Source organism: Ctenopharyngodon idella, chromosome 1, assembly GCF_019924925.1.
Source record: "Ctenopharyngodon idella isolate HZGC_01 chromosome 1, HZGC01, whole genome shotgun sequence".
NCBI lineage: Eukaryota > Metazoa > Chordata > Actinopteri > Cypriniformes > Xenocyprididae > Ctenopharyngodon > Ctenopharyngodon idella.
Window position 1 is genome coordinate 27,267,348 of NC_067220.1, and position 26,524 is coordinate 27,293,871.

Sequence of the window (26,524 nt, forward strand, 5' to 3'; positions counted from 1 at the left end):
ACTATATTCAATGACAATATTAACAGGTCAATAAATAAGTGACAACTATGTCTCTATTTCAAATATCAGTTTTTTATTAGGCTTTGTCTTTCATTCCTTTTGTGTACTGCCCCCACCCCCACTCCCACTTCCCCAATCCCCTTGGTAGCATTAAACAAGCTCAGTTTTATTCTTTTTGTTAGTTACAATGCTTACGTTGTTTCAATGCCCTCAATTGTCTAAAACAGATTTGGAACTACTAGGCTTTTAGCCAGGTTCAACCAAATCGTGTAAAACACAGGGGGGTCTAATAAACCAGAGATTAGAGGGTGTGATGTCTGTGTTAATTTGCACATCTGAGAATTTATGCTCACAAACACAGACAAAGAGATAAAAAGATAAAGAAGTAATGCTTGTGTGGTTCGGTGCTAACAGCAATAACCCCCTGATGTAGATAAGCAAATTTTTATTTGTAATATTGCTGTAGGGCGGAACAGGTAATGCTTTAACACAAGGATTAAAGCAGTTAAAAGAGTTGTAAAACCAGTTTAACCAATTAGAAATGAGCTACATGGGTGAAATCACTATCATACATGACAATTCTGAGGTATGAATGTAAAATGTAAAAAAAAAAGTCTTATAATAATGTTTATAACGTGATTTGCGATCTTGGCTGTAGCTTAACAGAGCTGGTATCTTCTAATTCAGCAGGTGTTTGTTTAATTTCATATCATTCATGTGTATAGGCCCTGTATTTAATCACATTTTATATTATTATTATTATATTATTTTATTTTGATTAAATATAAAGTAAATTTGATTACTACAATACAGTCATGTAAAAACAACACTCTTTGTACCTTACACTAGCTTGCACAATTTATGGTTGTACATTTATAAACAGATAAATTACATAGCCTGATATAAGCAACACATATAAGAATATGATATAGCCTACACATCTTATAAAAACACTTACAGACTTTTAAATGTGCTACAAAATATTAGCCACTCTGCGAGGTTTTGGTGTAGAAAACTCTCCTTCTCTAAGCTATTTACTCACCATGCTTATCATGAGTTGTGTGCAATGAATGACACTCGAAGGAAATCGTTGCTACTTTTTTACGACGTTCAAATCTGTAATATCACGCGCTCGAATAACCAAAAGAATGCTGAATAATGACGAAAAACGACGCCCGGAGCTGTACTGGCAGGTAGAGGCAAGACTGAGGGTGGAGACGGGTGGAGGAGGAGAGGAGGGACGTAAGAGAGATTCCTCCCTTATAGACATCCACTAACCCAGCAGAAGCAGGCTGCAAGTCTCAACTCCAAAGCAAGAACCTGACACGAACGGAACTCAACATCACAATGGGACCTTACAGGACTTTAACATTACCGCTTCTCAGTTTTTTGGGATGGACGCTGATCTCTGCCTTCAACCTGGACAAAGATAATGTTATCAAGAAAACGGGAGATAAAAACAGCTTGTTCGGTTTTTCCCTGGCCATGCACCGACAACTCCAACCATCTGATAAAAGAATGTAAGCATTTATTTTAACCTCATTGGAGTCAAGGTATCGTTTATTAGGAGTCTGTTTCACGTTTGTAGCAGGTTGAATCCAGGTACTTTGGTTGTTGAACATTTTTGTAATTAGTCGAGCATTTTTTGTAATAAACTAATGGTAAGTAGCTGGTTTTCTTTTTGCAATATACACCATTATATATCCTATGTAGGTTATTTAAGCTTTGCTCATAGTTAATGATCATCCACCCCTCTCCGTACTGTAAAGCTACAGACATGCCCCAATTGCACCAGTTCAAGTGCATTAGGTAAGGTGATCCTTAATGAATTCAATCGAAAATAAAAACTCTGTCAGCATTTACTCACCCTGATGTCGTTTTAAATCCGTATTATATCTTTTTTCCCCTGCAGAACACAAAAGGATAAGTTTTGTATATTATTTACATGCAATTACAATGTTGACTGAAGATGCCAAATCTTAAGAAGTCGCAAAATCACCGCATTGTATCATAACGTAGGCCATGTGCGTTATATTCCAAGTTTTCCGAAAGCAATATGACAGTATTTGTGTAAAGAAAGATTTAAATTAAATATTCACTGATAATCTTGACATCATCCCCTAGCTCTCCTTCAATCGTATATGAGAGAAGTAGCCGATTAGTGAACGAAGGAGTCGAATGTTTTCAGGCCAGGGTCTAAAATTAGTCTGACTCAATGGCTCTCTAAGATGAAGTTTATTAGTGAATAATGACTTATATTTGAGTTTATTTCTCAAAGTCATATGACAGTGAATAGGCTATAGCACAAATGAGTCTTGTGGACCAGACATTTATGGTAACTTTTTGTGATTTTGAGGGTTGACACCATTATTCAAAATTTAAAAAATTTGGAACAACATTAATATTAAATAATGACTTAAATTTGGCAGAAATTTATTTGGGATTGTTCGTTATGCATTGCACAGCAGTTCTCCAGAATGATATTTCAGAATAACAAGTCCATGAGAAAGACTGAAAAAGCCACAACAACTCAGATTTATATAATTTTAGGGCATAACTTTAACCACCCAACAGTGTGCTCATTACTTGGAAATAGTATGCATCATTTGGTCATTAGAGATATCTGGTGTCCTTCTCTTTTCTCACAGTGGAGATATCTGTTCTCCTTCATCCTTTAATTTTCAACCCCTTTGACCTCAAGCTCTGCGAGGATTAGATTGTAGGTGGGATCTTTAGCACGTAAGGTGATTTGAGACACACAGACTTTAGAAAGTGTTTCTGTTGTAACGTTCAGCCACAACAGTTTGATATTGTTTTTGCGGTTCACTAAAAACACACCCGTGTTGCCTTGGCAGCACCAGACACGTTTCAAGCCTAACACACAAGTGAAAGAATGCGTGCAGAAGCCTGTAACTCATTCCTGAAACTCACTACTGCCATCAACACTGGCAGCACAGGAGACAGACTGCCAGATTGACCTCATGTTTATCCTGCAGAGAGTGAGTCCACCAGTTATGCAAGTGACTGATGTTGAGCTTTAGTGTAACTGCTTAGAACATTGATGTGTGAGATGGACATTTACATTTGGTTATTTAGCACGTGCTTTTATCCAAAGCAGCAAACGAGGAACACCACAATCTGTTTATCATACAAGAGCCAACAGTACTCAAAGCTACTGCAATGCCAAGTTTGATGAGTAAGCAAGACTACCACAGAAACAAAACTGCAGAAAAGCAGATAAAAAGAGAGAACAAGAAGATTATATAGGGAGCACATTATAGTTGTGGTTATGTGTCCAGTAAAATTCAAACATCATACTTATGGTGAGCAGAAAAACAGTTAGACAAAGACAAACTGGAGTTTATTAGCAAATCATCCATCACTCATTTTAGAGCCTCCTTCAGCTAAATTGTGCAATTCATATAGCAGCATCTGATTTATTTCAAATATTTCAAACCACACCCAGTGTATGAAAGTCACATTTCTGTGTGTGTGTATGTGTGTGCTCTGACTCATGTCCTCAGTGTGTATCTCATGGGCTTGGCAGACTGGCTGGCTGTGTTAGAGCAACAATTCTGTTTGTTAATAACACATGCCCCACAGGTGTGTGTATGTGTTAAGGTGATTCACATTACTGCAGGCCAAGGCAGGGCAGGATGTGTGTTGGGGGCATTGATGTAGCATTCCTTGGCTTGTCATAGCTGGCACGATGGAGCTGCTGTCCTGGTAGGCAGTGTGTGTATGTTTGTCTGGCACATTAGCTCTTTTGCTCAAGTGACAAATACAATTTGGGAACGAGGAGTATATATCTGCAAAGTGATTCATTCTTCTTCTGTGTCTGCTCACTACAAAAACACATAATTCTGATAATAACAAGACACTTTGGATACCTCACTTCACCTGATTTAGAGGGTGTTTTTTTTTTTTTGGACTGTTTAAATTAATCTAAAGAGTTATACAAATAATACTGAAGGGATAGTTCATCCAAAATTAAAATTCTGTTATTTTGTAATTTCTGTCCTTCTTATTCACTTTCTCTCCTGTTGTTCAAACCCATATATCTTTCATTCTTGTGTGAAACACAAAAGGAAACTGAAAAGGAAGAAGCTTTGAACTACATGATTGTAACTAAAATACTACTTCTCACTGTTATTATAAATATTATTTCTCAATGCAGTTTTTCCTCCTCTGATGTCTCAGTTGTCAAAGAATATGGAACGTAGAACTTTTAGTTGTGTTCAATATAACATTGGGGATGTATTGAATTGAGTACCCTGGAGTGTCATTTTATTTTCTGTGTTACTCTGTGAAATGATCCTATTGTAACAGAGAATATGTAGAATACAGGGAAACACTAGTGCACCAAGTGTGCCCAGACTTTAACAGAACTTGGCAGAAAGTATGTTTAAGATCTAAGCTCTCACTGAACCTGAGCCCTTATCTTGGCACTAGTAATTGATTGGTTTTGACTTGCCAGTACTCCACTGAAGCAGTCTGGGCTGGTGGTGCTTTCATAATGGGAGTTGTTTTGTAAGACCTTTGCAGCTCTTTCTTAACTTTCTTATTTTATTGCAGCACTTTCTTTCTTTTCTTCTTCTTTTTTTGGGAGATTTTCACCAATATCCACCAATTTTACTCATTCAATTGGTAAAATGCATCCTGGACAAAAGTGAAGTATCATTTACTCACCTGCCAATCAACCACTGTGCTAAAAGAAGGGTTTTAAACTGGTTTGTGCAACAATAAAAATAAATAAACACCCAACTGAAAAATTATGACATGCACATTAATATAATCGCACAAGATGTCACAGAAAATGCAGTGACAGATTATGTGAAGCAAGCACATCCAGAGTTCATCTAATGCAGGTATCTACCTAACTAAAATAACAATGAGCATTCAACCTGAAAACCAGTAACACTCTGACATTGTGAGTGAGGTATGTAGTCACAAAATCACATAATGTTGGAATTTGAGATCCTCCTTTTGAAATCCGATCACGTGTTCACAGGAGACATGTTTGAAGACGCATGTCCTGGTGTAAACAGAACCTGAGTCTCTGTGGGGGCAGGGGTCTCTTTGTCTTTATCAACTTTAACAGTTGACTTTGCTCTGTAGCATATTTTGAATGTTTCTTTGGGTATATAGTGTTTCCTGGACACGTGCGTGAATAATAATCAAACTTATTATCTGATTTGGCTTTAACATACAGTATGGTGGAATAATGTAGCTGGCAAAAACACATTTAATATGTACAATAATATGTTGGCCCATATCCCAGAGTGCAGTAGGTCCACTTGGAATGGAAATGGGTTACCTCTTCCTCTTCCTGTGATTCTCTTAGCTTCCTGTGCAGGGGTAGGCCTTTGTACTGAATTTGTACGTCAGTAAGAACAGGCAGCTATTGGCCTTATATATTAGGCAGTCGTGGCCTAATAGTTAGAGAATCAGACTGGTAACCCAAAGGTTGGGTGTTCGTGAGCAAGGCACCTAACCCCCAATTGCTCCCTGGGCGCCCCAGCAAAATGGCTGCCCACTCCTCTGAGTGTGTGTGTCTGCGGTTTGCAGGGATGTGTGTCTTCACTTCTCACTACTCCTAATGTGTGTGCACCAACTTGGATGGTTCAAATTGCAGAGGATGAATTCTGAGTATGGTTTACTTGGCCTTCACATGTCACTTTCATTTTTTTTTTACATCACTATTGCATTGGCCTACAGAATAGTCTCAAGTATTATTATCCTACTGTAGTTTGCCCACAGGATGCACCATGCCAGCCCCACTGTCATGCTAGATCCACACCTCTCTGAGAACTTAAACAGTGCTGCCCACTACATTGTGATCATGGGAAATTGGGAATGCAGGTTGAAATTTGATATGTCATGTCCCGATACCACTCCTACTTTCTCTCCCTCCCTCTACTTTCTTTTTTCAAATACATTATTTCATTGATCAATTCTTTCAATTCTATTTCATTTCTCTTCTTTGAAAGTCCATTCCACCAAAACTTTCAAGCTTCAAAAAATGTATAAAGACAAGAAAAAGTAATCTATATGAATTGAGCGGTTTAATCCAAGTCTTCTGAAGAGACACAATTGCTCATACAGTATGATGAACAGATTTAATTTAGGCTGTTCACATAGAGCACATCAAATATGGTCAATGGCAGCTCAGTTTTAATTGTTTGATTTCCTGAGAACAAACCTCTTAGTTCTTATGTATCAAGCAAGCATGTTTGAGCTTTTGTTTACCATATTTAATCGGCATTATTTATGTGCATGGCAGCCTGCAGTTTACTGTATCTGTAACATTCCAGGCCCCATGATAAGGGGGCCACTAAGACCTAAGACTTGCCAATAAGGTCTTGAATAGTATAGCCTATTGAGCCATGGAGAATGATCAACCCTCCAAAAGATCAAAGCCCCCTCCCACATTTTCTCTCAGGCCCTGTGAATGTTAGCGATAGCCGTGGTTCTATCCAACACCATATTTTGCGAATATAGACCTGTAGGTAGTCATGAATGTATCATTGCCTTAAAGGAACACTCCACTTTTTTTGAAAATAGGCTCATTTTCCAACTCCCCTAGAGTTAAACAGTTGAGTTTTACCGTTTTTGAATCCATTCAGCCAATCTCCGGGTCTGGTGGTACCACTTTTAGCATAGCTTAGCATAGTTCATTGAATCTGATTAGACCGTTAGCATCTCGCTCAAAAATGACCAAAGAGTTTCGATATTTTTCCTGTTTAAAACTTGACTCTTCTGTAGTTACATCGTGTACTAAGACCGACGGAAAATGAAAATTTGCGATCTTCTAGGCCGATATTGCTAGGCACTATACTCTCATTCCGGCGTAATAATCAAGGAACTTTGCTGCCGCACCATGGGTGCAGTAGGCGCAATGGTAAAACTCAACTGTTTAACTCTAGGGGAGTTGGAAAATGAGCCTATTTTCAAAAAAAGTGGAGTGTTCCTTTAAAGGGAGTCGGAAAATCTTGTTCTTCAGCAGCACCTTTGTTGTGCACAGTAGGTCAGGTAATATCAGTTTGCACTCTTTATCTTTAAGCCTGGAGTCTTTGAAATGTTTGAAGCACATCTGGAGCTGTAATTCAGCTGCTGTCAGTTTGTAATGTGAACCATGACACTCCAAACCTCCTCAGCAGACCCAGCTCTTGCACCATAGCAATGGCCTCTGTAGATTCTTAAAAACATCAATGCTTAACATTCCATACAAAATTATGATAATGTGTTTATGAAATTGTTTGGCTTAGTACACTATATTACCATGATTTACTGCTTCTCAACTAAAAAATTTCTTTTAGCCATGAATAACAGTGAGTAAACAAGTGTTGATTAAGAGTTGAGATAAAATAGTCAGATAAAGTTTTGAATTGAAGATGAATGCGGTTTTCAGGCCAATTTGGAATTATTTTAGTTACTACTTAGAAGTTCTACTCTAAGGGCTGGTTAAAAACACAAGACACAGGTCAGTGGAATGAAAAAAAGGGCAAGGTCTAGAGCGTTTTTTAAAATGTGAACTTCTTTTAACTTAAGCGCTGCATTTTTAGAATGCCATGTCATGAACTAGATGCTACAAATAAAAGGGATTGCAGTGGTTAAAGACGTCCATCTAGTGTATGTTTACATTGAAAAACTATGGAAAAGTAGCGCAGTGGAATAGAAAACACATTGTGTGAATGGCCCCTAAGGCTGTGTGTCTACGAAAGTGTTTTTTCCCTCCTTGTTTTCAATGGGAGCGCCACATATTAAAAAATGACAGCAGTGTTTATTTCATGCTGAGTGCTGCGTGCTTGGCATTTTTTCTTGAGTGCCAAGTTAAAAAATGTTCAACTTTGGGTAAAACACATTGCTCATCACTGTCAGTTTTTACCCAGCCTTCCAATCACAGAAGAGGAGGGGTAGGAAAAAAGAGTTTTCAGAAGAGTGCCTGTCGGTAAAAGCCCTTTTTTGGACACACGGCTAATGCCTGAGATACACTACACGACTTTTAAAAACTCAACAGATTTTAAAACTCTAGGCATCATACACTTGCTGACTTTGTAAATGGTAACAGAGAAAAAATGGGCATCCAATGACTAAAGATCACACACTACCAGACTTTCACGTTGTTCTCAACGCAACAAACTAGCACATGAACATGTGCCTCATTGCTTTGAGACAAGACAGATGAAAACAATGTGTTTTAAAAATCAGCTCAAAATGTATTTGATATCCTCCTACTGCCAACTGCCCAATATAGCAAACTGGCTAGCTAGCTAATCAACTAGCATCGATTCCTCCAGGCTGTAAATTGTGGCAATAGTCTAGGCAAGAGTTGTGTAGTGCATTCCAGCCTTAAGTTGTTTACGTTTCAGAAATTATTTCTTTCTATGTCAAAGCTCATAAATGCCAAAATGAATCTTAGTGTGGTACTTTATTGGTAACGACAGCAAAATTCACATCTATTCTCTTGTATAATCAAAGAAAGTGCAACAAGTAACACTGGCTAAGTGGCTCAACAGAAATTTGTGTAGAGGTTGCTACCGTTAGCAACCATATTGGTTTTTACATGATGTCATAGTCAAATGGGAGCTTATAATTCTGAGCTGTAATTACGTCTTTGACAAAGATATGTAACGACAAGTTGGAAACTAAAATTATGGTAATTCTGACATGGCACACTCAAATGCACCATAATATTTAGCTAGCAAGATTAAGTGCCAAACACTCTTACACTTTCATGTCTTGTGCTTATTCAAAAGTTTCAAAAGATTTTAATTATAGCAAAATATTGCAGTTGAAACAGATTATCGTCTATATTACTGTATTGTAAATTCACTTCCCTTTAGCCTATAAACATTTAATGCAAGCATATTGCTGATTTATGAACTGTTTGGAAAAATCTATTTGGTCAAACCTCCCAACACATGAGTGGCTAGTGCTGCAGGAGTAAAAAAAAGTATCTTGCAAATACAAGATCAGAGTAACCTTTTTCCATGTGCCAGACCTGCAGTTTTTCTTTCCTATTAAAACTATTAAATAAAATGCATTAGAAGTCAAGACCATTTGCTCTCTAGAATGAGTAATTGCCTAATTGTTTCTTACTCATTATGTTGAGAGCCTGGCATATTTAACAGATGAGACACAATTCTCTGTGTCTGTACTATGATTGAATGCCAGTGTCAGACTCTGGCCTCAGGGCACAAGCACTCTCTCTGAAAAAGCTCTCAGTAAATAGAATACTTGTCCTCTCTGTTCTCCCCTCCCCCACCTGCACCTCTCTTTCCTTCTATCGCTTTATCCCTCTCACTTTCTGAATCTTTCATCTTCTGTTGTGCTCTGGACTTTTTTTTTTTTTTTAAGTTTTAAATAAAAATGTATGGTTCTTGTGTGATGTTCTATTATTGTCCAATTTATTTATTTATTTACCTTGGAATTGTGGGCTTGTTTGTCCTGTAGATAAATAAACATAATAGGGCAGAACCATCTCAAAAACTGAGGTGTATCCTTGTTGTGCGATTGGTTACATTCCCCTAGGGAGTGATTAATGGAGACACATTACATTACCCTCAATCACACACTACCAGACTTTCAAGTTGTTCCGAACGCAACAAACTTGCACAGGAACATGTGCCTTGTTGCTTTGAGACACAAGACAGATGAAAACAATATGTGTTCTAAAATCAGCTCAAAACGTGTTTGATATTCTGCAACCCGATGAATTCGTAAAGCTAAAAAGCCTGTGCCCAGCATGCACTACACAATTTTCTGCAAAACCTGTCAACTCCAACTGCCCAATATCTGGAGACTGGCTAGCTAGCTAATCAACTAGCATCAGTTCCTCCAGAATGTAGCAAAAATCGAGGAAAGAGTTGTATGCATTCCAGCCTTAAGATGTTTACTTTCAGAATTTTTTTGTTTCTACCCAAATCAGTTGGGGTTGTCAGAATGGAATTATGCTGTTTAGGAGCTGACTGTGATCCAGGTTATTGCAATATCCTGAAACGTGTAGGTCAATTTACATGGGATAATGGTTCAATATAGCTTTTAATTAAATGAGGGGGGTTTTATGTGCTGTAATTTTGGGAAATATTGCAACTACAGAGTGTGTATCAACCTGATCTCATGAGAAAGGCCACGTTCACACAGCAGCAGAATACGGTTGTCAGTCTACGGTTGTCAGTCCTGTATTTGAGTCCTTAATAAGGTTGCGTTATACGGATATTTACAAGAGTGACAACCGCATTCTATAACCGAACTCACACCCTTACATTTTCAGGACTCACAACCGCATTCTCGGAATATTCGCGCTGTGTGAACGGTACAGGACTGGACAACTAGTTGTCTGTCACGTCATACAGTGCGAGAGAGCCGCTCTTCTAAGGTGTTTTGTGTGTGGTTTCACTTTCAGTAACTTACTGCAACAGAGATGTGAGCTGTGCGTCATCTTAAGGTGTTAAATCCAGTCACTGTTCTCCACTGGAGCGGCTCAGTTTGCCAGTTTTGTGTTTCTTTTCAAATGCCGCGTCATGCGCGAGATGTCGTAATGTTAATGTGTAAATGTGCATTGCATTAGATTTAATGTAATCAGAAGCATTTACATCAAATATAGTATGCTGTATGCTCTTGAGAGTGCAATGAATAGCAGGTATTCAGTGGCTATTTTTGCCCAACACAGAAAAGTTTGTGTTGCCCTTTCAGAAAAACAGTACTGTCTCTGTCTGTTTGGAAAATGTGACTCTAAAGCTATTCTCTTTTTGTGATCCAGACAGAGTCTTGGTCTATACGGTTGTTCACTCTTAGGCACAGAAGGAATTAGAAGTGATTGATGTAATTATCAGTAGATCTAGGCATGAAATACATTTCTGAAAATGAGGGGAATTCCCACCCTCAAATGCCTCAAATGGGGGGCGTTATTCTATTCTTTTACGCAAAACCCACAATTCCACATTAAACGTCAGGCATTTAGATAAGCAAACACCTTTATTCAGTTAACCAACAACAAATAATATGCGTTTATTTATCTGATTGCTGAAATAATAAATGAAATGACTGTTCACACACTTGAAATGGACTGCACATAGACTGTACTTCCCAAATGAAATTGAGATATGATCACAAACCTAATTTTTGTCTTTAAATTTTGTCCTTAAGGAACATCTTTGTACATTATTTACCCCTAATATGTTCATTGTTGTACCCTAAGGGTACATATTACTACTCCAAGGTAAAACAGTGTATGCATCTGCAAAAGGTTAAACAGTGTATGCATCTGTAACGTTCTAGGACATTGCCAACTTTTACTCTTCCTTTAGGATTTTTGGTGAGGGTATTGTAGGAAATTTAGGCTTTACTTCAGTCAGACCCTTTTTGTCTATGCCCACAAAGAGAACTTGTGTAGCTAAAATCTGTGAAGTGTTGGGATGAATGTTATCACTGAACCAGTCAATCCAAAAGAAAAGAAAAGAGCCTTTCACTCTCATAAATGAAGTGAAACCAGATATACAGCCTTTGAGTAGTAGATATCTTAGGCTTTCTGTGGCCTACATTTCTTTTATTCAGAAGAGAAAAGATCTTCTCTTGAGTTTTTCAGTTGAAAGAATAGAATGAGTAGTCCACTTTCTAATACACAGAGCGCATGTATTTTCAGTGTGGGCTGTTGAATCTGCATTGTTTCTACTGAGGATCCTACTGAAAACACATGTGTGGGGAAATAAAGGATAATGATGCCAGGAAGCCATTTACTTGTTCAAAATCACTGTAACAAGCACTATCACCATGTAATAAACAAATATCCATTTACAAATATTGCTCAAATATTGAGTCTGTTGAAAAGAGTGTAACACAGATTTACAATTTATTAGGACTATTATGATCACCATTTTTACCACATTGTTGCTCATGTTTCCACAAAAATCAGTTTACTTCTTGACAAGCATATTAAAAACCCTATTTACACATGATGCTCATGCCAAGTATGTTATCAGCTTTGGTTACAGAGTCTCTTTTGTGTAATTTGGAGCTGCATTAGCATAAGAAGAGGAATGAAAGAACATATATTTTTAATGTTTTATATTTACAATATTGCAAATCCATGAGTAAATTTCTGTTTGTTGGTTTACAGGTTGCTGGTTGGTGCCCCAAGAGCTAAAGCATTGTCCAATCAGAAGTCACAAATTACGGGAGGCATGTACAACTGTGACATAACTTCTACCAGTCAGTCATGCCAACGAGTAATGTTTGACAATGAAGGTAATCTCAAACACATGAAAACGTGATACATTATAATGAGTTACTGTATGTGTTAAGTGAGGTATTTTTATTGTGCATGTAGAAAACCTGTCGGACGAAAATAAGCAAAACCAGTGGATGGGAGTTACTATACAGAGCCAGGGACCTGGAGGAAAGATATTGGTAAGTGTGTGTGTGTGTGTGTGTGTGTGTGTGTGTGTGTGTGTGCCTAAATTAGGGATGCACCGATATTAAGAATATTAATTTTGAGATTTGCTAAAGAGGACATTGCTAAATATAAAAATAGAGGAAACGAGCAAACCGATAACCGATATGGTACCGATATATTGTGCATCCCATAGTTTTATAGCAAGTTACTGTACAATAGCTAGGTGTCATGTCTGTATGTCCCTTAATGAGATTTCCAAAATGAAAAATCTGTCATCATCTATTCATTCTAATGTCACTAAAAACAGCAATTATGGTCCAAAATGTTAAGTGTTTATCACAATAGGGCTTCTTCAGCTTTCTGTGAGGAACAAGCCGAAATATACAGTAAGTTTACTGTAAATCAAGTGTTCCACCCCATAGCTTTTAAAATCATATTCAATTTTTTTTACATGTTCAAATCAACAACCAGATAAGTGTGTACAGTTTGTCCTTCTATAATCAAGTGTGTTCCAGTTTAACCAAAATTTCCCCTTTAAAAGACTTGAATAAGGTGCACTACTTGTGTGGACTTCTAAATAAATGAATACTTTTTTCTGCTAGGATGCATTAAATTGATCAAAAGTGACAGTAAAGACATTTATAATGTTACAAAAGATTTTTATTTAAAATAAATGATGTTTTTTAAACTTTAATAATTATTTTAAATTGTAATAATATTTCACAATATTACTGTTTTTACAGAGTTTTCGATCAAATAAATGGAGCCATAAGAAACTTTTAAACTTTAAAAAACATTAAAAATTAAAGCTGCAAGCAGCGATGAAAGGGCCCTTGCACCCGAGCTCACCGCCACACGGTGGCCTTAGGAAAACAGTGAATAGTGGGGGACATGCATGTAAGCGAGTAAATACAGGAGAATTATGGCAAAGTGATTTCAAAGTCCCACATTTACTGCTCCCAAAAGGTGATGCTTTGACTGTAACTGAATATTGCCATGTAGATGTCTGACCTGTTTCGTGGCGTTAATCGCATACTTTAGCACTTAGCCAAGTGTTGCATGATTTAACGTGTTTCTAGTATGTTTGGTACTTCGTGGCATGTTGAAATGTGTTTCTGGGATTGAATTACAGTGTAAAGCATGTCATTTCCTGTTGCCAGCAGGTGGCGCTATGACTAACTGAATATTGGGATATAGATGTCTTTAGGCCAGGGCTTTTATCACACATGTGAAGTTTGGGGCAGATCAGACACTGTATGCCTGAGTTACAACAGCTTCCTCTTTCATGGCGAAACATCAGACTTTGTCAGGCCGCCACCGACACGCCCTACAGCGAAAACTCAAGATCTTCGCAATTTAACATCATCTTTTTGTAACAGTGCAAAGAAATGTTTTTATGTATTATTTACAGTATTATGTCATTTATTTCACTGATTTAAAATAAACTCACACTGTTCCTCTCCAGGTCTGTGCGCATCGCTACCAGCGGCGCTTATTTGTGGGCGCACCTCAGGAGCTGCGTGACTTGACAGGTCGTTGCTATGTACTAAGCCAGGATCTGACGATTAATGAAGTCTCAGGTGAAGATGGAGGAAACTGGATGTTCTGTAATGGGAGAAACAGAGGACATGAGCGGTTTGGTTCATGCCAGCAGGGTCTGTCTGCCACATTCACAAAGGACTATCACTATATGGTGTTTGGAGCACCGGGTGCTTACAACTGGAAAGGTATTGGAGGACAGGATGGATTAAAGTGTATTTGTATTTACTTCTTTGTATGTATTGAATTGTTGGTGAGATCTTCATGGTAAATAGAATGGTAAATCTTATGATTTTTGGCATATTCAATGTTCAGTGATAATCCAGTTTGAAATAATTTGTTAAGAAATATCAATGGCCAATGTCAAACAAAACCCATAATTCCCCACATCGCTCAATTTTTGCACCATCATGACATTAGTACATCAGATTTTATTTGTCGGTTCATTGCATCTGACATATTGTATTTTATCCCCCGCTTTTTAAACTTTGCTCCATCTCTTCACTCATTTACTTTCTCCATCCTCAACCCTTCACCCTTTTCCTTTCCTTGTTCACTCACTCCTCCAATGGATGGATATCAGGAGTGGTGCGGATGGAACAGAACAACAACTCTCTGTGGGACCAAAATATTTTTGATGACGGCCCATTTGAGGTTGGAGATGAAAACCGACTTGATCCAGACTTGGTGCCAGTACCTGCTAACAGTTATTTAGGTGAGTCCACCATCACATAACATTCCATTCATCATCCATATCACCCGATCCTTGGTCCAACATGTGACTCGCTAAAAAACTTTTCAGCACAATTTAAACTTAACTGAGTGTCTGTAGGATGCAAGGCATGGATATGTATTGCCTTTCTCACCTTTTGTTTGGTGTTACTCCTTGTTGCATCTATTTGGCTGTTCTACTTTGTGCTTTATTTGGTACAAATCTTGTTTGTGGAACTGTAGGTGTGTTGTTCATGACTAGCATATCCAGTAATCATCCTGATCAGTTTGTGTATCAGTCACGTCCCCTTCAGGTGGCCAAGGAGAACGTTTATGATGTGGCATCCAATAGCTATTTAGGTTTGTGGGATTTCCTGGACGCCAACTTTATCAATTATTTGCGTTCGTCCTGGTCATTATACATTCTATACATCGTGTCGTTTTTGTAAACAAATGTGAATGTGTTTGCTACATTACTGTATGTTTGAGGCTGTTTTTTGTTATTGGTTTCTTGTTTACATCCACATCGCATGGGTAAAATTATGGCGTGTCCAAGTCAATCAGAACCATGCATGTTTGAATTCATGTTGTTCGTGGGTTATCATTGCATATTCCATAATCACTGAAAGAATTTCAGTATTCTTTTGGTTAACAAATCTTTAGCACATTTTCTGATTGGTTGCATCTGTGACAGGTTTCTCTCTGGACTCTGGAAAAATGCTGACCAAGAGAGGTCAGTTGACTATAGTTGCTGGGGCTCCAAGAGCCAATCACAGCGGGGCAGTTGTGCTTTTAAAGAAGGAAGAAGATAAACCTTCCATGTTGACGGCTGAGTACATACTAGAGGGTACTGGACTTGCCTCTTCCTTTGGTTATGACCTTGCAGTGCTTGACATCAATAAAGATGGGTAAGATCCAAAGTACATCATTATTATATTATATTATATTATATTATATTATATTATATTATAGCTTTTTAAAATAGTCTCATTAAGCATGTTTTGCATATGTTTGTGTGGAATTAGTGTTACTTTAATTTAGTGAATTACATGATGCAGCAATTACAATGTTTTATTGCGTGTATATCAGTGTTATTTTATTTTTATTTATATACTTTTATAGTATTTATTAATATTTTTAATTAGTTTTTAAATTTAAAATTTGTTTAAAATACATTTTTAAATATTCAGTTTAATCTATGTAATATTTCTATTTAGTTTATTAATATTTATCTCAGTTTTAGTTTATATTAATTTTTATTCTTTAGGATCGTAAAGGGTTAGGAACTGAGTAATTAATGACAGAATTTTCATATTTGGGTGAACTAACCCTTTAACCTTATTTTATTTCACTTTGTTGCCAAAGCAACATTTCAAATTTTTTTGTTTTTGAAGATTAAGTTTTTCATCTACTATTTGTATTTTATTTTATTTAAGCTTTATTTCAATGAGTACAATTTATATTTATATTATATATTACATTTTTGATAATTTTCCTACCCTGATTATTAAAACAGGTGGGATGACATTGTAGTCGGAGCACCTCAGTACTTTATTAAAGACGGTGATATCGGTGGGGCCATCTATGTTTACCTAAATGAGGAAGGGGCTTGGGACAAGATCACCCCCAAGAGAATTGAGGGAGCCGCCTATTCCATGTTCGGTTTGGCTGTGGAAAGCATGGGAGATGTGAACCTGGATAAATATGGTGGTATGTGCTCAGTATGTAGTCGCTTCTATGAATAGAGCTAATGCAAAACACCTCAATGCTGAATAAGAACCACCAGTTTCCAGGAAAGATAAATAAAGAAGAAGAGATGCCATAATGTGCATAAATCATCACAAATATATTTATTTGTTAGGATCCCCATTAGCTGTGTCCGAGGGCAGTGCCAGTCTTCCTGGAGTCCACATATAAAAAAAAAAAATCTAGAACTCACACTAAACATATACATAATGCACTTATACGTGAATCTATATAGCAATATACTTAATATAAGAAGATAGCATTTTGGTAATGATGATAATCACAAAGATATATGTAATTTATTTTCTCAGTGTGATCCTGCTGTTTTTCAGATGTTGCTGTTGGTGCCCCATATGACAACAATGGAGCTGGAAACGTATATATCTTCCACGGTTCACCTAAAGGCCTAAACAGAGCCCAGGTTTAACCATATATTCACTTTTCTCTTCTTAACACATTCTTTCTTTTATTCTTTATTTAAATAACCTATTCAATAATTTTAGGTTCTTGAAGGAAAAGATCACAATGTGAAACTCTTTGGATACTCTCTTGCTGGGAATATGGATTTGGACAGAAATTCTTACCCTGATCTGGCTATTGGATCTCTCTCTGATTCAGTGTTTGTGTACAGGTATGATCATATTGATAGACAACGTATGATTTTTAAGGATTCTTTTTTAAACAATGAAAGAACACTATTAAATATTAATCATTGATAATGTTTATCATTAATATTATAATACAAATATTTGATTAATATTATTACCATGCCTTCTTATATCTCTTCATTTTATAAAATGGTGTAAAATAGCTACAAAATCTTGTATTCATTTAGCACTATGGATGAATGATTGAATTCTGAATGCATTAATTATGGGTCTTACACTATAGGGCACGGTCAGTTATCAGCATTGAAAAGACTGTCACCACCACACCAAAGGAGCTAGACCTCACTCAGAAAAACTGTGGGAACACTATATGGTGAGAGAATTATAAACAAAACAATCAATCCTTAAACATATTACCAAATGGTAAACCTTTTCTGAAGCAAAGTTTTATTGTGTGTTCCAGCCTTGAAGTGGAAGCCTGTTTCAAATTTTCAGCCAACCCCAAAACCTACAATCCTACCTTGAGTAAGTACATGTTTCTAATTTACCTTCTCAGTAATTTACTCTGTAATTGTTTATCTGTGTTGTCCAGAATCTCATCTCCATAAACAAATGCCAATGTTTTTGTGTTGCTTTGTACTGTATGATGACCATGTTTTTTTCCTTCTGTAGAGGTGGCATACACTATCAGGGTTGAATCTGAAAGGAAGACACTTAATCTTCCTTCTAGAGTCCTCTTCACCCCGGGCTCAATCAATGAGGATGAAAGCAAAGGGATCGTAGAGCTCAAGGGTCAGGGAACAAAAAACTGTGTTAAGAGAACCCTCAAACTGCAGGTACAGCAGCCCTTTAAGCTGAATCAAAAGCAGCTTTACATTTAGAGGGTAAAATAACAACTACTGAGTGACATGTTGTTTAAGTAACAACATAAAGTTGCAGGGGGATAGTTCACCCAAAAATGAAAATTTTGTCATCATTTACTCACTCTCAAGTAGTTCCAAACCTGTATGAATTTCTTTGTTCTGTTGTATACAAAGGAAGATTGTCAGTAACCAAACAGATCTCGCCCCCCATTGACTACCATAGTATTTATTTTCCCTACTATAGTAGTAAATGGGGGGTGAGATCTGTTTGGTTACTGACAGTCTTCCAAATACCTTCCTTTGTGTTCAGCAGAACAAAGAAATTTATACATGAACTACTCGAGAGTGAGGGTGAACTATCCCTTTAAAGGGATAGTTCACCCAAAAATGAAAATGATGTCATCATTTACTCACCCTCAAATTGTTCCAAACCTGTAAAAATTTCTTAGTTCTGTTGAACACAAAGGAAGATATTTTAAAGAAAGTTTGTAACCAGGCCACTTTGGGGCACCATTGACTTCCATAGTAGGAAGAAAAAAAAAAATACTATGGAAGTCAATGGTGCCCCAAAACAGTTCAGTTTCCCACATTCTTTAAAACATCTTCCTTTGTGTTCAACATAACAGAAAAATGTATACAAGTTTGGAACAAACTGAGGGTGAGTAAATGATGACAGAATTTTCATTTTTGGGTGAACTATCCCTTTAATATAGGGAAAAGGAAGAACTGCCATCTAGTGGTGATTAAATTGGTATTGTTTTTACATCAGGTGTGTTACTTATGTTAATGTCTTTTAATAATGCAAGAATATTGTGTACAAAGGAAAATATAAAAGACAAACTGAGAGGTATTCCCATTGAAGTCTCTGTGGAGATCCAGGGCCAATCCTCACGCAGGAAAAGACAGACTGCACTCCCTAACCTGCTTCCCATACTCGACTCCAACGAAGAAGCCAACACTGTCACCAAGGTAATCACCATCTTCTTAACCAATTAACAATAATCTTGTTTTTTTTTTTTTTTCAGCTATATAACATAAATTATATTAATAATATATAACATACAATACCACATTAAAAAAAAAAAAAAAAAGATTTTAAAAGAAGTTCCTTGTGCAAAAATGCACTTAAAAACAATAATATTGTGAAATATTATTACAACAATTGTTTTAATATTTTTTAACTATAATTTATTTTTGTTATGGCAAAGCTGAATTTTCAGTATCATTACTCCAGTCTTCAGTGTCACATGATCCTTTAGAAATCATTCTGTGCTGATTTGCTGCTCAAGTAACAATTCTTATTATTTATCACAGTTGAAAATGATTGTAACAAGTCTTTACTGTCGCTTTTGATCAATCTAATGCATCCTTGTTGAATCCTGAAATTCTTTTAAACTGACTCCAAACTTTTGAATTCCAGTGTATTATCTTATATTATTCATAATTATATTAATAAAGTCATATTAATTACACAACCATTATTCATATTAATCACATCAGATAAATGTATGTTGAGTTGCCTATTTAAAATAAGCGTTTTTCGGTAACACTTTATTTTACAGTGTCATGGTTACACACGTTACATGTAGTTACTGTAGTAATAACTAGAAAATTTGCAAAATTACATGCAATTAACCCGAAACCAAACCCTCATCCTAACCCTGAACCTATAGTAAGTACATGCAGTTAATTATTATTACTCAGTACTTAAATGTATAGTTACACTGTAATACTGACACCTTAAAATAAAGTGTAACTTATTTTTCTATTTTCTGTTTGTTACTGTTTGTTACTCTTGATTGAATCTACAGTTTTGAACAGTTTTACAACAACAACAACAAAAAAACAACTTTTACAGTATTCTGCTGAAGTAAACCTCTACCAATCACTCATATCTCATTCAGTATTCTGAATCATACTGGCTTTCAGGTTCAATTCATCAAGGAAGGATGTGGTTCTGACCATGTATGTCAGAGTGACCTGCAACTAAAGTATAAATTCCACACCAGGGATCCAGGGAACAGAGACAAATTTAGTCCATTACCTGAGTGAGTTTTGACTATCATGTCAAATTATTATCATGTTGTTAATATGTCAGAGAACATTCAGCCTCACACTCATGTCTCGTTTAAAGTGACATCAGTTGTGTAATTCATGAATGAGAATGAGTACCTACACTCTTTTTATCAAAGCCAATGGCAAAAGGAAGTGGCATGTAATTTCAATCTCTCTGTTTCTCTTTCCTCACAGAGAAAAGGGAGTTCCGATGCTTGCTTTTAGCGATCAGAAGGACATTGCCCTGGAGCTCAATGTGACCAACCTGGGTGAAGATGCTTATGAAGCACAGCTGACTGCCTCGTTCCCCAAATCCCTCTCTTATTCTGCCGTTCGCACTATATCTAGTGTAAGTCCAGCTGACAGATATCTAACTTATTTATTGTTTATATTGTTTATAACAATATCTATTGTTTATTGTGTACATTATTAAAAATTATTATTAAGTGCTTCTGAATCTTTCAGGGTAAACCGATCAACTGTTTAGCCAATACAAATGGGTCACAAGCTGATTGTGAACTTGGAAATCCATTCAAAAGAAATGCTGAGGTGAATATTTAAAATTATATTTGACAATGGTATTTTCAGTGTGGACTTAACATTCATGAAAAAACAAAAACACTTTTTCAGACACGTTTTTACATCATTCTAAATACGGGAGGAATTTCTTTGGATACCACTGAAATTGAAATTGACCTCAATCTCAAAACGTGAGTAACCACGACTCTTGATACAAGCACATTATCAAAGCTAATTCAATAATTTCTTCCATCTTTACAATGTCAGTATTTATATATTGATGTATCCATTTTGTTTTTGCAGGACAAGTGAACTGAACAAGACACAAGCAGTCAAAGCCAAAGTCATTGTTAAGATTCAACTGCTTTTGTCCCTCACAGGGTAGGTTTGCAGATTACTCTATCATTTCTCAGTTACACTTCTGATGATGATATTATCAATGTCCTGACTTTGTAACATGATATACTGCCATCATGTATCATCTTCAGGGTAGCTAAGCCATCTCAGGTCTACTTTACTGGAAAAGTTAAAGGAGAGAGTGCCATGAAACTGGCAACTGATGTTGGCAGTCCAATTGACTATGAATTCAGGGTAAATATTAGATATCCTAACATCATTTAATGAACTTTGTACATTTACAATACTTCCTTTGATTGTATGAGTATTTCTTTAAGTGCATTCTAACTGTTAAACATGTGATTCTATTTAATAGCCTGTTAAACTATGTATCTTGTTAATGATACTGACTGACAGGTTACAAACTTGGGCAAACCCCTTAAGTCGTTCGGCACACTATCTATGATTGTTCAATGGCCTAAGCATAACTCCCAAGGCAAGTGGCTGCTGTACCTCATGAAGATTACCTCAACTGGTTTAGACAGCTTCAGCTGCTCCAATCCAGAAGAGGTCAACAAACTCGATTTGAAGGTAGTCCTAATATCTTAACTTATCTTTAGTTTTCCCTCATATTTCATAAATACATTAGTTGTCTCTATAAAGGAATTAACTGATTGTGTGTTCTACTTCACGGTTATCTAGGAGCTTTCAGTGTCACGAACTAAACGTGAAATTGTGGAAACTCCGGCAAAGGAGGGAACAGCCTCCCTTTTAACTGACAAGAGGAAATACACAGTTTTGGTAAAGTCACTCAAACATTCAGAAAGTATTCAGACCCCTTAATTTTTTTTTAATCATATTTTATGTTGCAGCATGCTGTTCACAACGGTCTACACTAAATTACTCAGAAATTTGTGATAACTTTGCACATGTATTAAAAAGTATTCAGACCCTCAAAACAATAATTAAACACATTTAAGCATAAGGCTGCAAAAATTAAGGGGTCTGAATTTTTTTTTTTCTTTTCAAAATGCATTGTATGTATTTCCTTGGTGAACATTTATCATTGATAATCAGCCTCTTGTTTCTAATCACTGGCTTGTTGTTGTGTTTTTAGTCCTGTGAGGATGGTGCGGAGTGTATAAAATTTAAATGCCCTCTAATAGGAATGGACAGCAATGCTGTCATTAGCCTGAGAGCTTACCTTTGGAACTCTACCTTATTGGAGGTGAGTGTGATCTTTCATTAGAGGTGTGGCCCTCATTTTTAAATGTATACATTTATTCAAAAACTCATGGACAATGCAATCCATTCAGAAATTTGCAGAATATATATTGAATAAAAAATGTCAGGGTGATACAAAACAAACAAACAAAAAAACATTAAAATAGTGATTCTTGAAAAGAAACTTTATTTAATAACACTTTACAATAAGGTCATTTGTTAACAGTCAATGCATTAACTAACATGAATTAACATTGAAGAATATATTTTTACAGCATTCCCAGACAGCGACATAGTGTGGCCCAGATCTGGCCCACATCTGGTACATGTGGATTACACGCGGACCAGATGTGGGCCGGATCTGGGCCGACACTATGTTGCTGTCAGGTTTTATTAACCTTTGTTAATGTTAGTTCATAAAAATGTTCATGTTCTATCTATCTATCTATCTATCTATCTATCTATCTATCTATTTTAACAAAACTGCTTCGTTGCTTATTAATAATAGAAAAAAGTGAGTTTGGGTCAAGGTAAAATTATGTGGTGGGATTAATAATTCATGAAGTCTGTAAAAATACCTTTACATTGCAAACTGTTTACAAAACCTTTTTTGAAAATAATCATCATCATATGAGATGTGTTCACTCATGTATTCAAGGTGTCTTTTTTTTCTTGATGGTTACATCACACAAATCATTATTATTTTATTTCTTGACAATGACAAAACTTTAAAAAAAACATGAAACCAACATGAATACAAAGAGAACCTTTCTAATAACTTGGCACATGTGTTATAAACTAGATTTATCCTTCCTTTTTAAATATTTTTCCTTTTCTTCATCATGGACAGTGGACACTATATGTCATTGACCCTTATCATTTGTAAGTATACTTTAGCTAATTTCAACTATGTCTTACAGGACTATGAAAAAATGAACTACATTGATATTATTGTCAAGGCATCACTCGATTTCAAGACCTCAGCTTCAAATATACGGCTGAAGAATGAGCCAGCACAGGTGAGGACATTTACAGCATTTATTCATTCTTCTTCCATATTTTGTTCCATGTTCTATCAGTTTGACTTGCTATGCAGGGCTTAAAAAAATAACGCACTCTGAAATACAATTTGTCTTGTTACAGGTGCGCGTTACTGTGTTTCCCGAACACAAAGTAGCACAGTATGGTGGTATGCCCTGGTGGGTCATTCTGGTGGCCATTTTACTAGGACTCCTCTTGTTGGGACTACTGGTCTTCCTGCTTTGGAAGGTAAGGTCACATGACTACTCACAACCTGACCCATTTAGGACTAACCATCACTTTTTTCAACATTGACAAGGTGTAAAACAATTTTCATTCATATGACATCAAGTATTTAAAACACAAACCTTTACCCCTTTTAGTGTGGTTTTTTCGGCAAAAGCGGCAAAGACGGTAACGAACCTGAAAAAGAGAGGCTGACTTCAGATGCGTAAAGAGAAACTGACAGAGAACGAGAACCTCTTTCTTAGGGTAAAAGAACTCGCAGATCAAGTTGACCTGTGTGCTCAGAGCTAGCATGAAGTGCTGGTTTAGCCCATGCTAATCTATTGTAGTCTGATGCACATGCTGAATGTCAATGCCAAATGTGGGATAATGGTGGCAGTTTCCATGGCTTTCATTGCTCAGACATAAGCAAAATGCTATGAGGAATGCAAACTAATCATGTATGAAGTCGTTGTTGTTGGAAAAGGGTTTATACATGTTTGCGTTCACTCTTACTCATCTTCAGGTGAAACTTGCACATTTCTCTGGCCTGCTTGGGTTATTTACCGGAGCATCTCTCTCGCTTTCAGCACATATGGTTCTTGCTTATGTCTTCTTTAAAACATTGAATGTTTTGTTCTGACCTCATGCTAGGCATGCTGCACACACTGCAAACATCACTATGTCTTTGTGCTCATTTTCCTGTATAAAAAATGCTGTTGAGCATTGTTAGCATGACGCTATGCTAATTGCCTGTTTTTCTGAACAGTGTGGATTTTTCAAACGTTCCAAGTATGATGACAGCGTACCCAGTTATAACGCTGTGCGGATAAAGAGGGAAGAGAGGGACTATATGCCGGGGAAAGAGGAAATGGATCCTCCGGAGAAGAAACAATGGATGACTTCTTGGAATGAGAATGAGAGCTACTCATAGCTAAATGCTAAACTGATTGAAACCAAAGACTCCCTTCCTAAGGCCTTTAATGCTTACTTTTGCACACACTGATATTTTCTTGTTGTTAATATTCCATCAAAACATGAAAGGAAACATTTGAGATTTAATTCTCGGGATAGGGATTTTTAAAGATTGTATTACAAAATAGTGTCTGGAAGACTATAGTGAACAAGGATAGAAAAAAATAGGTTTTGTTTTATATTGAAATTTGCTTTCGTGTTCTACCCCATTTCAATATCATATTTTAAATTCACTTCAACAATGTATATACATTTTATGTATTTATTCTCAACAGATGTTTCTGTTGTACAAAGGCCAAAGATTTTTGTTTTATGAATGGCTTGTGTGGGCCAGAACTTTTTGATATCCAGCTGCCTGGATGAATGTAAATATTTGTGTCTTTGGAATGTTTTTTTTTTTTCTATTTGTTGCTTAATTGTTAAAACCAGTCAGGTACATATTTCATTTTCATAGGCAGGTTTTCACTGTACTTCAACTACTACAACTGGGACAGATTTTATTAGGAACTACTTTGTTATAATCAGATGTTTGATATAATATCAGTTGACTGCTACAATCCATTATCAGATCAGCTTTTAAAGGATTTTTTTACCTTTTGAAGGTCATTTAAAATTATCTTTGTATAAATGTGAAGTTGCTTTTATTTTTAAAATCAGCATCTGTTGGCAAAGCAAATGCTCAAATAATGGAAAGTATTAATTCTGTTTTTTTGCAAAGTGACGTTGAATTGGACAGTTGTATTGTTTAAATTTTAGCCACTTAAAAATGTATTAGCTCACACAAAATTGACACTGAAGTAATGAAATTGATTATTAGAGATTAGTTTTCATTTTCCAAATAAACATTTTTGCTGGTCTTAAAATTGACATAAGAGGTGCAAATTTTTGAGTTAAACTTGGCAAAAACAGTACAGTGTTTTAAGGGTTTTGTCAGCTGTGAATCTGGATAGATGGTGTTGCGGAAAACTGACAGGTAAAGAAGCTGTGAAGTTTGACAACATGTAGTCACTGATGAAATATGAACAAAAAAAGCAGATACCTGAACAGAAGGTGCACTCTTTTAGAAGAAAAGGTACAAAAGTTATCATTGGTACCTTTTCAAAAGATACTAATATGCACCTTAATGGTACTAAAATGCAGCCTTTAGGGGTAAGGTACAAAGGTCACCAGTGACAGCTTTTGTACTCTTTTGCTCAAAGTATTTAGACAAATCAAGGTTGAACTACACAACATAATGGCTCTGATACTTAGGTTGGAGTGATGAGCACAGATGGGCATAGTGTTGTGAAACGGGCGTTAACTTGTGTGCTGGACAGGGACAGAAACTACAATCTTTCTACATTCTTGGAATAAGCAAGGATTAAGTTCCTAGCTCTTAATGTAAAACTCTTAATGTTGTTACCGAAAAGTACATTTACTTGTTACATGTGTTTCTTTTAAGTAATAATAAAAAAATGCATCTTCTTTTTGTATTGTTTAAACTTTATGTTAGTAGGGATGCACCGATACCATTTTTTAAGGACCGAGTACGAGTACCGATACTTTTTTTTTAGTACTCGCCGATACCGATACCGATGCCTATACATTTATTAATTTCTCTCTCTCTTTTTTTTTTTTTTTTTTTTTGGTGATGTTGCAGTTTTCCAAGCGCACAACACAGTGAGACTAATGAATGTAGGACAGCTTCTTTATTATTACTCTAATGAAAAAAGTAATAATTTTTATGTGCTTGTCACTAACTTAAAGAACAAAAATTTCACAGTGTCCAATAACCTTCAAAGGGCATAATTACCAATATATATAATTCTTGTTATATAAAAATAAATTTACAAACAAATTACAAACAATTCAACAAATACTATAGAGATACAAATTAAATAAACTTGTTTTTCATATACAGTAGGTTTATTTACCATGTATACATTTATTTTAACATCTTTTGTTGTTTTATTAACATTAATGACAAATATAGGCTACGGTCCCTTTAAGACTGAATCCATGGATACTGACACATAACCTGTTTTCACCCAAATGTTTACGTCCACTTAAGCAATAACCGACTGTATTTACGTGAGATACTCCGCACGATGGACATTTTGACAACTATCTGTGCATTTGAACATTCAGACGCGAGGAGAACTGATCGCGCGCAAGAAAGAGAGAGAGCGCACGAGAGAGAGCGCTTCTAGTCTGTGTCATTCAGCGCGATTCCGCCTATCCCGCCTTCACTAATCGATAACGAATTGTGATTGAAAGCATGCAGTTCGCAATGTGTGGGTTGTCATCATTAATTTTGAAGTATTTCC

The 26,524-nt window shown here is 36.3% G+C and overlaps 1 protein-coding gene across 2 annotated transcripts; it reads left to right on the plus strand.

The window, feature by feature from the left end:
* The first annotated feature begins 1,250 nt into the window (after positions 1 to 1,250).
* Positions 1,251 to 25,682, plus strand: itga6b (integrin, alpha 6b). 2 transcript variants are annotated; one of them, XM_051889844.1, is made up of 26 exons: positions 1,253 to 1,520; positions 12,122 to 12,249; positions 12,332 to 12,411; positions 13,863 to 14,124; positions 14,520 to 14,651; positions 15,342 to 15,555; positions 16,164 to 16,357; positions 16,726 to 16,814; positions 16,897 to 17,024; positions 17,285 to 17,374; positions 17,465 to 17,526; positions 17,674 to 17,837; positions 18,687 to 18,833; positions 19,794 to 19,912; positions 20,115 to 20,268; positions 20,385 to 20,468; positions 20,550 to 20,629; positions 20,742 to 20,819; positions 20,927 to 21,029; positions 21,192 to 21,365; positions 21,477 to 21,575; positions 21,892 to 22,002; positions 22,919 to 23,017; positions 23,142 to 23,267; positions 23,402 to 23,510; positions 24,013 to 25,682. In XM_051889844.1, the coding sequence occupies exons 1-25, from the start codon at positions 1,348 to 1,350 to the stop codon at positions 23,471 to 23,473; spliced, it is 3,162 nt and encodes a 1,053-aa protein (XP_051745804.1). In that variant the 5' UTR covers positions 1,253 to 1,347; the 3' UTR covers positions 23,474 to 23,510; positions 24,013 to 25,682. The 2 variants fall into 2 exon arrangements, with proteins under 2 accessions (XP_051745803.1, XP_051745804.1); XM_051889843.1 differs by lacking the exon at positions 23,402 to 23,510 and having other exon boundaries at positions 1,251 to 1,520.
* The last annotated feature ends 842 nt before the right edge of the window (positions 25,683 to 26,524 follow it).